The 11,911-nt window shown below is 47.9% G+C and overlaps 1 protein-coding gene across 1 annotated transcript in view; it reads left to right on the forward strand.

Moving 5' to 3' along the window:
• TLL2 (tolloid like 2) overlaps positions 1–11,911 on the forward strand; it is an 82,641-nt gene that overhangs the window by 51,165 nt on the left and 19,565 nt on the right. Inside the window, exons 11-14 of the mRNA XM_034777175.1 lie at positions 2,334–2,529; positions 5,626–5,746; positions 8,405–8,570; positions 9,281–9,461. Coding sequence (XP_034633066.1) covers positions 2,334–2,529; positions 5,626–5,746; positions 8,405–8,570; positions 9,281–9,461 — 664 coding nt within the window. The remainder of the gene's footprint in view (positions 1–2,333; positions 2,530–5,625; positions 5,747–8,404; positions 8,571–9,280; positions 9,462–11,911) is intronic.

Consider the following 11,911-nt stretch of genomic DNA (forward strand, 5'->3'; position numbering starts at 1 on the left):
TGTGACTAGGCAGTGCCTGGAGATTAGCAAATCATATTGTGTCTAGGGGCCCGATCCTGCTCCCACTGAAGTCAAGAGCAAAACTTCCCTTGTTTTCAATGTAGCAGGACTGGAGCCTAGATCAGTTTAGGGACAGCAGTGGCATTTGTGAATGTCTAATAAAGTGTCATGTTTCAGGACAGCAGCCAGCCTCTGCAGAGGTCAGGAAGGATTTTCACCCAGTGTTTGCAGTATGCATTGCGCTACTGGCCGGGTGCATTCTGATTTGATTGATTTTTTTGCTAACTCTTTGAAGTAGCAGGGCTGGAGATAGGCTGGGCCGGACCCTGATCTGGGATGGCATGCCGTGTCTTCCTGACATGCATTTTAGCTCCCATCGGTTCCTTTTTTTAAAGGCCAGCACAGGATTGTTCTCTCCAGTTTCTGCTTGTTTTGTCCAGACGAGGGCCATCAACTCCAATGGGTTGGCTATGAAACCCCAGGGCGTTCCCCAAGCTGCCTAGTTTGTTGTTGCTCATCTCCCTCCTTTGCTTTCATGGGGTTTGGCCACAGTGCAGAGACTTTGGTATCCTGCTGGGAAAGCAAAGGAGCCCTAGTTCTTGAGCTATTTGCCTGTTGGTGTTTTCAATGCTGTTTGGCGTGCAGGGATGTTCTTCCGCTGCTCGGAGATCGTCCCCTGGATTTGCCCATCCTTGCTGCTGAGCCTGAGGAAGGCAACTCTTTTAGATGGTCAGGAACCAGAGTCTCATTGGAAAGTGGCATGTGAAGGCGACAGAACTAAGACCATATAACACTCTGATGCTGCATCTCAAGGGCAGGGCTGCCCAGAGGGGAGGCAAATGGGGCAATTTGCCCCAGGCCCCGCAGGGGCCCCCACAAGAATATAATATTCTATAGTATTGCAACTTTTTTAAGTGGAAGGGGCCCCCAAAATTGCTTTGCCCCAGGCCCCCTGAATCCTCTGGGTGGCCCTGCACAAGGGGCTGCAAGGGATTCGATGGCAGCCCTGTGATGCAGGCAAGAGGCTTCAAAGCTACTAGCAGGAGATCCAGTGGGTCCCATCAGGCCCAATACCCTTGTGAGGAGGCAGCATGATACGGTGGGTGCTTTGGACCCATGATCAGAGCAGATATTGAACCTCTGGAGTGTGTAAAAACAAACGTAAAGATCCAAGAACTGAAGAGAAAATGGAGGGGCAGGAAAGTAGGGTCTGAGCCAGTCCTTCAGGCCCTCTTCATTGAAATAAGGGACGCTGTGGCTCCACAGCTCAGGGGCTAAAGTGGTGGTCTCAGAATCTAGGGGTCACAGGTTCAACGCTCACTGGGGCCTGGATTGCAATCTCTGCCTCATACTCTCCTCACTGGTTCTTCCTCAGTTGCTTGTTACTCTTCAGCCTTAGCCAACCTCCTTCCTGTACAGAGGGGGCCTAGCTCCCTAGCATAGCAGATGAATATTCCACTGTAGTCTGATGTGTAAAAGTTATTCTTAGAGACACTATCCATGGCTGCAGGGCAGTAATTCTGAGGATAAAAACAACCCTTTTCAGGGGGAGGGATAGCTCAGTGGTTTGAGCATTGGCCTACTAAACCTAGGGTTGTAAATTCAATCCTTGAGGGGGCCATTTAGGGATCTGGGGCAAAAATCTGGCTGGGGAATTGGTCCTCTTTGAGCAGGGAGTTGGACTAGATGATCTCCTGAGGTCCCTTCCAACCCTGATATTCTATGATTCTATGACTAGGCAAACTTCTGCCATGCTGCCCTGCCCGTACACCTCAGCCCTGCCTGGATGAACAGCAAGGGGCCAGTTATGATGGGGATTTTCTTGTGATGTCACCTGGGAGCTGAGCTGAGACCGATCTTTAGCTACGTCAGTAATCACAAATTACACATTCAATTAAGCTGACATTTTAAACCATACAACCAATAACGTGCTCTGCAGATTGGCAAACTGATGGTAACCTTGAGGTCCAAATTCTGTTCCACTTGTTTATTTGTTATACTTTTGATTGAGAGGAATATTACTTAGGACCACCTATCCCCATGCTCCAGGCACCGTTAACGTAACTTCAATTGTTGAACTTGGGTGTATTTCATTTTTAAGCTGATCCACCACAAATCTACCCCCCCCCCCCGTTCCCCTCTTAACAATTCCCCACCTCCCCAGTTTCAAAAGCCTGGGGGGAAAGAGGAGCCCTGCTTCAGCTAAGCCAGATAACTTTGCCCTGACTGTATTGACTCAATTTGTGCTTTTTGATCCTTTAAAGCTAAACGGAATCTGATGGGGCTGAGTGAATTGGGTGACTTCTGTTGGCGTGTTCCCTTTCCCTCTGCAGATTGAGAGGCACGACAGTTGTGCTTATGACTACCTGGAAATCCGAGACGGCCCCACTGAGGACAGCCCTTTGATTGGACACTTTTGCGGCTATGAGAAGCCAGAAGATATCAAATCCAGCTCAAATAAAGTGTGGATGAAGTTTGCATCTGATGGGTCCATCAATAAAGCAGGGTTTGCAGCAAATTTCTTTAAAGGTATGGATTACACATCAGACCCTAAGGTGGTTTCATTAAGATGAAACCTCTCTATCAGAGACACTTGAGACCCCTCTCCAAGGATGGCCCAGAGGCCAAGTGCAGGCCATAGAGTTCAGTAATGTGGCCCACAGGCAAAAATCAACATAAGGCCTCTGTCTAAACTGAAGACCACAAGCTGCCTAGAGCAGCACAGGCTGGGAGCTGAAGACTACATAGCTCCTTATTAAAGAGGAAATGGCTGCTTTCCCCTCTCCATTTTAAGCAGACCATATGGGGCCCATAGCTTCCTGGCAACTTGCCATTGTAGTCCTCAGCTAGTCAACTCTGGGTGCACCCGTTATCTTAATGAATTTTGTAATGACCAGGAATTTAATAAGCAACAGAGGGTCCTGTGGCACCTTTGAGACTAACAGAAGTATTGGGAGCATAAGCTTTCGTGGGTAAGAACCTCACTTCTTCAGATGCAAGTCTTGCATCTGAAGAAGTGAGGTTCCCAATACTTCTGTTAGTCTCAAAGGTGCCACAGGACCCTCTGTTGCTTTTTACAGATTCGGACTAACACGGCTACCCCTCTGATACAGGAATTTAATGTGTGTCTTGCATTGTTTGGAACAAACATGAAACATACAAAGCAGACGACCGCTTAAAAAACTTGAGTAGAAGTGTGGGTTGAAATCTGTGCTTTATGAGAACATGGGACACCAACTTTTAAATGCTGAGAATAAACCAGCCATGAACCTATACAGGATCAATCCTTAAGGGCTAAGCCTTCTCCTCAGGTCCAACAGTTAGGGGATGAGGCCCCAAAAATGAGGGATTACCTTGTCTTCAAGCCAGAAATGTGACCATTGGGGTTATTCTAGTTTTTGCTACTCCATGCTATTCTTATGGAGAAGCTAGAGTAGTCCTCAGTTATGCAGACAATCTCTGAAATGCATATAATATTAATAATGATGTGGCTGTTTTAGGTTTATATAGTACCTTTTACCTGGAAACATCCCAAAGCATTATACACTCACCTGTACTGAAATGCAGGCATCTCTGGAGTGGGACATTGCTGCTCCTAAACAGTGCAAAGCTGGTTCGGTCAGGAACTGAAGATAAATAGTTCTCCAATTAAAACCACCAGGGTAAATTCTTAGTGAAGTATAACGACCAGGACCCCGGAGCTCACATCCCCACCTTGTAGACACAACAAATCCTGTATTTTGGCAGGGGTTAGACTAGATGACCCTTGCGGTTCCTTCTAACCCTGTGGTTCTATGAGTCTATGAAAATAGCTGCAGGACCTCCAGTGACCATGACCTAAGTTTTGTCTCATGCAAATGAATTAACCCCACTTCCCTTCCAATTTTAACATGGAGCAGGAAGTCTGGCATTGTGTCTTAGCCTACATGGGCATTCTGTCTTAGCCTGGCGGTGAAGAAGCAGGTTTCTAGAGGCTGACGCAGACACTGTGGCCCAGTGTTAATCAGTAGGGGTTTTTCAAACACTTTCATTGTGGGCCACCTTTTACTAGAATGTCTCATGGTGCCTACCCTTCCCAATTCCAATACATCTCCGCAGCAACCGCTGCTGTCGCTGAGATGGAGTAGAAAAGGTGACTTGTTTAGCTGTCTTTTACTGCAGTTTAACAGCTAGGACAGGAGCTAGCATCCTATGACCAGCCACAGAGCACCGTCCGTTCATGGACAACAGTTTGGGAACAGCTGACCTACGGAATGGGAGGAGTTTTCTCAGCAGTGAGCCTGTAAACAGGAGCAGGGAAACTGTCTCTTCTCAATGTGGGGTTATCACCTCTGGTGTTTTCCTGACTCGGTGGTGAGGCTTCCAAAGAGATCATGTTGGCAAGGCTGTCCCCACCAAACCAACATAGCAATAACCTTTACCAGGTTCTCTTAACGAAATGACCCATGGGGAGGGTGTGTGTGTGTGACTGGGGTAGCCCACACTGAAAATGTGCCTAGGGTAGCCCACACTGAAAATGCCAAGGTCATGGCAGGCTGCAAAAAGGAGAGCAGATTCTCCCAAACTGGTGGTTAACACTGTAGTTAGATTCACCAACCAGTCCCAAACTGTGCTCCTGATCCCCCACACTGGTTATCAAGAAGCTAAAAAAAGGAAATCACACAGCCCCCTTTATTGCATTCCAGTTCTCTGGCTCCGAATCAGCAAACAGGTCCAGTAAGGGGAGGAGTTATTTAAAACTCCGCTCACTATACAAAATGTTCTTCTGATCCCCAAAGGGCCAGCCACATTGCCAGGTCAATATTAGTTTGGGTCTTACCCAAAATGCCACGCTGCTAGCCAATCCTTTAGCATCTAAAACTAAAGATTTTATTATAAAAGAAAAGAAAGAGAAGAGAGTTGCTCAATGGTCAAAGCAATCCAGGGCCGCCCGGGTGGGGGGTGGGGGGAGCAAGTGGGGCAATTTGCCCCGGGCCCCACAGGGGCCCCCGCGAGCCCTGGCCTGGCGGTGATCCGGGTCTTCAGCGGCATTTCGGCGGTGGGGGGCCCTTCAGTGCTGCCGAAGATGCGGAGCGACTGAAGGGCCCCCCACCGCCAAAATGCCGCCGAAGACCCAGATCGCCGCCGGGTGAGTACAAGCGCCGCAGCTCCCCCGCTTTTCCTCAGGCCCCCTGAATCCTCTGGGCGGCCCTGAAGCAATCAGATACATACATAAGACTTCAGAGTCCATATATCAGGTTCTTAGCAGCATTGGTGAGTTTGCTGGCTTGTAGAGTCCCTCTGGAGCACAACCAAAGTGTGGATAGGTCTGTCAGTCCTTTGTTCAAAGCTTCAGTTTGTAGAGAAATTACTGCAGAAGTGGGAAGCAGGATTGAAGACAAAATGGAGAAGATGCGGCTGCCTTTATATCCTTTGCCATGTGGCTTGTATATCCTTTGTCCCAAACACAAGCTCACAGCACATGGGCATGGAAAAGCTCTCGGAGTCCCCTGTCCACAGGCATGTCCCTACGTGTCCTGCTGACTCATAAGCATAGCCCCTGACTTCTCTCAATGGGTTCATTGTACAGCTGATTGCCTTTGATGGGCCATTACAAATTGAATTGTTGCCTTTTCCTCCCCACAGAGGTGGATGAATGTTCTCGGCCAGACAACGGTGGGTGTGAGCAGCGTTGCGTGAACACACTGGGCAGCTACAAGTGCGCCTGTGAACCTGGCTATGAGCTGACGGCTGATAAAAAGGGCTGGGGGGGGTCGTAGCCTGGAAGAGGGGGGGGCGTGTGGGGGGGGGGGGGGAGTGGCACCACAGTTAAGAATAGTTAAGTGGACCTGGTTAGCAAATGGTTCCCTGCCCCCTGTGGAAAATTTTGACAAAACCAAAAAATTAGGTTTCATCAGAATTTTCGTGGAAAGGGTCGAATTTTCAGTGACAAATTGAAATCTGAAATGTTCTGTCCGAAAACTGAAATATTTTTATTTCTCTGCTGCCATGGTGCTTCGTTATCCCATTTTCCTCTATAGGTTGGGCTCCCTGATTGGACTGCATCTCCCGTGATACACCACAGGTTCATCTGTGGGTGAGGGGAGATGGGGCAACATGGCCACCACCTAGCAGCAGTGCCTGGTGGGAGATGCGGTCCAGCTGGGGGTGCCCAGGCCACAGAAAAGAACTGCGGGGCACTGTGACAGAATTCAGAATCAACGTGTTTCAGTTTGAAGCTGAAACCAAAAAGGTTTTGGTTTCTGGGTGGCCATTTTTGTCCTGAAAATTTACATTTCCTGTGGAAAGCCGACACTTCTGATGAAAAATGTCATTCAACCTAAACCCCAATTTTCTGCTGAAAAACAGTTGAGGGAAATTTTTCAATCAGCTCTATACATAAATGGTTGATCTCTTTAAATAAGTGTCAGCCTGTGCAGCTCAGCTTTATTGAGAGTCTCCTCTCCCCGCTCCTCTCCCTTGTTTCCTCCCCTTATTTGAGAACCGTTTTGGAAATGGTGAACAGAATGAGCGAGATCTTCAAAATCCCTTGGGGTCTCCTTTAATTCTGCTCCCATTAAAGCAGCTGGCAGGCCTGCCATTGATTGTAATGGCAGCAGAGGTATGCAAGTGCCGAGGGCTTTTAAAAGTCACTCTGTATTTTAGATAGCCCCTGTGCATAATTTGACAGGCACTTCTAAAAAATATTCTAGAAATATTCTACCCTCTCAATTCACCTACCGTACAGGAAATAGGGTTGGTAGCCTCTGAAACACTAATGGCATATGTAAAAGCAATTGCTTTTGCTTTTTCAGGCATTGCTGTGAGACATGTTGTGCACTGAGCGACAGTGCAGAGAAGAGAACATAGGCAGAACCTGAATCTAGAAAGAATAAAACAGTCCTGCTTTCACGACCCACAGGAGAACCCTGCTCAAAATTTCTATCCTATATTAACAGACTTTAAATCAGGGTCTCGATCCCTTAGCAGAGTTGGGGGTCCATGTTCAGACTTTCCTAGAGACAAGTGTTTAAACTGACTGCCGGATGCCAGTGTGGCTTCCTTTCTCAGCCTAGAGTAGGCCTAAGTTAATGAGCAGGTGGTAGAGGATGTGAATTCTGCCAGCCATATCAGTCCCTGACCTTCAGAGAAAGATAATCGCCAACAGTAGGGTGGGGATTGTCGATGAGCTACTAAAAATAGTGAAGTCCTCAGGGTAATAAGCAGAGCTGGTTGGAACATTTGGATGGAAATCAGAATATTTCATAAGATGTTTTGTTTTCCAGATGGCTCTAGAAGAAACACATTCAGTGCCTTGTTAGACTTTGAACTCTAATAAAGCCATAAAACACTGAAGTACTAACAGGGAAATATGAAACTATGCTGCAGAAAAGGTGTCTGTTTTACGTCAAGACAGCTGTCTCGTGTTAGCTCGCTCTATGTAAAACCTTAGTGGAGACAAGACACAGGCAGTTTTTGCCATGATAGAGTTAGCTGGGGTCAACACCAGGTGGTGGCAGGTGTGTGTGTGTGTGTGTGTAAGGTTGACCGTGACTAGTTACATGAAGGTAAAAGCTACTTTTGCCTTGTCCCCACTAACGTTTTACATCTAGAGAACTGACCCGAGTTAGCTGTCTTGATGTAAAATTACACCTCCTTTGCAGGTAAGACGAAGCCAAAAGCTAGTGAAGTTCTAAAGAAAATGGGCCACTAATGAGAGAGTGCAAGTCCCAAAAGACACTCTGGCTTTATCCTCACTAGGAAAAAGGTGTGTGTTAACCTTTCCCTGGCGTAGACGTGGCCTGTAAAATATAAACTACCAAATGGTTTGTCTTTACTAGACTTTTTCTACCTCTAGTCAATTGATTGCCACTTCTGTGGAGTACATGCAGAAGCTAGCACGGGCACACCCTACACGCTTGATGAAGGCTATGAATGTTTGTTCTAGGCAGCTCTCTACGATAAAGAGCAACTATTTGTAGCCTAGAACAAATGTTTAAGGAATCTCCAGGTTGACCTGCACAATCATGTTAATTACCCCAAGTTAATTGGTTGTCACTGAACTTGAGGTGCAAAGTCCAGTAGAGACTAATCCTGAAAGGCTACTGTGGTACTAAGGGCCAGATCCTCAGCTGGAGTAGATTGGCAAAGGTCTTGCTGCTTCGGTGGAGCTCTGCTGGTTTTTTACTAGCCGAGGATGTGGCCCGAAAGCGATTTTCTATTTTCTCCCCCGAAAGCGATTTTCCATTTTCTCCCCCAGTCCTGGCTATTTTAAAATCCATTCTGAAGGCTGGGATTGGAAACATGTGCCCTTGCCTTGCTACTGCTCCAAGTTAGTGCTGACTTGTTTCCTAGCGAACAACATGGCACAATCTTTTCTCTGTCTGGACAGAAGCAAGTAAACCTTGTGTTCGTTTGTCATCTCTCCAGCTGCCTGTGGGGGCTTCATCACCAAGCTCAATGGGACCATCACGAGCCCTGGGTGGCCCAAGGAATATCCCACTAACAAAAACTGCATCTGGCAGGTGGTCGCTCCAGCCCAGTACCGGATCTCTCTGCAGTTTGAAGTCTTTGAGCTGGAAGGCAATGACGTATGTAGCTGTTCCATTAATTTAGTAGGTGCGATTGTTGACTGGCCCAGAGCCTGATAAGATCCTGGGGGACTGAGAGGAGACCCGCTGTTATGTCTTGGTTTGGGGGCTTCCCATTGTTTCTCAGCCCTTGATTTAATGAGCAACTGGCAGTAGTTAGCAAGACTTTCTTTAAAGAACAGAATCTGTTTTCTTTGGTATGTATTTGTAGGGAGTGGAGAAGTACTGAGCTATTTCTGTTACAAATGAGCTTGTTCCTATAGCAGTAGGTATCCTTGGTATTTTCCATTTGTAACTGTTAGTTCCTCTTTCCTAGAGACTGCTTCTCTAGGAGCGTTACTGGGGATTGACAGGAAAATGTAAAATCGGGATAATAGCACTTCCCTACTTCACAGAGGTGTGGTGAGGAGAAAAATACGTTGAAGATTGTGAGGTGCTCAGGTGGTAACGGGGGCCAGATAAATGCTGTACAGAGATACATGAAATGTAACTAAAACCATTCTGATACTACAAGATGGGGCAGAAAGTGAAGGAGTTGATGACATTAAGTGACTCAGGTCGGGGGGAGTGTTACTGCTGGTGGGCAAGTCTGTGTATGGTGTCACTTGCCATGTCACTCAGGAAATGGACTCTTGCTGTTTGGTATCCTACATCTGCAATGCAGTGTGTCCAAGTCCCCCATGCTATGAAATCTGACTGTCCCTTGGCAGGTCTGTAAATATGACTACGTGGAGGTTCGCAGCGGGCTTGCTTCCGATTCCAAGCTCCATGGCAAATTCTGCGGCTTAGAGAAGCCGGAAGTGATCACATCCTATAGCAACAACCTGAGACTGGAGTTCAAATCGGACAATGCAGTATCCAAAAAGGGATTCAAAGTGCACTTCTTTTCTGGTACGTGGCTGTGTCCCTTGGGGAGGAAAGCTCTCTGCACTGGCTGTCCTTCCTGGGTGTACGGGAGCATCGCGTGCTTCGTGTGAATGTGCATCTCAGTGCTGTTAAGTCTGGCCATCCATGGCATCAGTGGTTATATTCTGCCTTCTACTGTATGAAAGTCATGATTGCGGTGTACCGTCTCTCCCTCTTCCCTTGTCTCCCAACAGTGGGAAGGGGCGGTGAATTCTGCACAATCCATTTCCATGGCACAAAGGCTGTTGCGCGTTACCCTAGCAATGCAGGAATTGCCATTTGGGATTGCAGATCCTTAGATTTTAAGGCCAGACCTGCTTAACACAGGCCAGAAAACCTCTCCCAGTAATTTCTGCATCAAGCCCAGAACTTGTGTTTTGAGCTAGAGCATGCCTTTTAGAAAGACATCCAGTCCTGAAGACTCATCAGAGCAGCAGATCACCTGGTGTCCTGTCTCAGACACTAGCCAGCACCAGACCCTTCAGAGCACAGCAGGCAGGACTTGAGGTAACCTGCCACTCGGGAAGGCTTCATCCTGGCCCTCAGTAATTAGAGGTTGGCTTTTGCCCTGAACCAGGAGGGTTTAGATCCCTTCAATCCTTACCATCATAACTTTGGATGTCATAATATAAATGTCCAGTCCTCTGCTGAATCATGCTGGGATCTTGGTCTCAATGACACCTTGTGGCAGAGAGTTCCAGAGGTTAATTATGCTGTCATAGTTTAGGGCAAGTGCATGTGTATTCTCCTGCCATACTCCACCAAGGCCACCCACTCTAGGCTCCTGGCTTTTCAGCCATCACCCTTCTTGGGCAGAGACCCGCGTATTTATCTCCCTCTTGACTGGGGTTTTTCCAGGCTGCACAGTTCCCTGCCTACACTATGATATTCCCAGCAAGCCAGACTGCCTATGCAGGCCAGCATCTGCACTTTGTTTGTTCTTCGAAGGTATGAGAGAAAAAATATGAGAAACAATAAAAGAACCTACATGCATGCTAAAAAGCATCCCAGAGGTCACCCCTCAGCTCCAACGTCGGGCTCTGGTAGGTGTCAATCCTTCATCCCTCACAACCGGCTTTCCCCATGGTTACAAATTCATAACTGTCTCAGATTCAGAACCAGAACAACCAGGAAAAGCTCAGTCTTTCCTTTATACAGCTTGGACCTTTGATCTTGGCCTCATGTAACAGGTGATCAGCCGACAGAGGCCCTCTCCTCAGGGTGTGGCATCAAAAGTCTGGGGTTTTGCATAACCAGAAGTGAGGAATTTGCATTCACCTCCCCACAGGTATTCCCCTGGAAAGCCACTTAACACTTTTTGTTCCAAAAGTCCACACTGTTCAGTACTGTCCTTTGAACCCCCAGGTCTCGCATCTAGGCAGTTCCACGCACAATAATACATCCACCATTCATTTACTACAATGGACCCCAAAGATACTTAAATTTAACTCAGTAAGGTCTCCCAAGGATATGGCGGGAAATTGCCAGATCTGTCACACATGCGCTATGTGGAAGTGTTTCCTTTCATCGGTTTTAAATGTTACTTTTCAGTTTTGTCACATACCCCGATGTGCTTGTATTATGGGAAAGGCCGAATAGATGGGTCTGATCTACCTTCTCTATTTATACCTCGTTCTTTACTTTCTTCCAATGTCTCCTGTGTGCAGCATACCACATGGCCCCGTAAAACTGCCCCTTCCTGCTGACCGGGCAGCCATGCACCTATCTGCCCATCTTTTCTGTTCTCGTGGCTCGTGCAAGTCATGGGAGCATGGGTGAAGGCATCTGCTTGCCTCTTTGCCCAATCTCTCACTCTCTGCCCCTGCTGTGGCACATTGCAGTCACGGGGGGCAGCTTACCCGGCAGCAACTCTCTGCCTGCCTGCATCCTCTTTCTCTGCACCAGCCACAGACCTCCTAGGCAGCAGACATCTCTTTCCACTAGACACTTGGTGAGTGGAGGAACCGAGGAGCTGCTGGCAATGAGCAGAGGGAAGCTACTTAAAGGAGCATCAGCACAGAGCTAAGCATGAAGCAGGGTTGCCAGTATAAAGATGGGCCAGTGGATTTTTGCCAGGACTGGTACATTTGCCGGTTTGTTTTCCTGAGTGCTATACTCATCTAGTCAAGCTTTGTTACTTTTGTGTTTAATTACAAATTGGAGGAAACATTTAAAATGTACTTTATGTGCTAGGCCAGAGTGGAAGCCCCTGGGCCACATCTGGCCTGTGGGACCGTCCTGCCCGGCCCTTGAGTTCCCTGCTGGGGACTAGCACCTGGCCCCTCCCATGCTGGCCCCCCTACCCCACAGCCTCAGTTCGCCGCGCCGCCAGCTCTCTGGGCGGTGGGTCTGCAAGCTCCTGCCGCAGCAGCAGGGCTGCGGGCTCCTGCTGCTCTGAGCAGCATGGTAAGGGGGCAGGAAGTGCGGGGGGGGGT

Source organism: Trachemys scripta, chromosome 7 (assembly GCF_013100865.1).
Source record: "Trachemys scripta elegans isolate TJP31775 chromosome 7, CAS_Tse_1.0, whole genome shotgun sequence".
Taxonomy (NCBI): Eukaryota; Metazoa; Chordata; order Testudines; family Emydidae; genus Trachemys; species Trachemys scripta.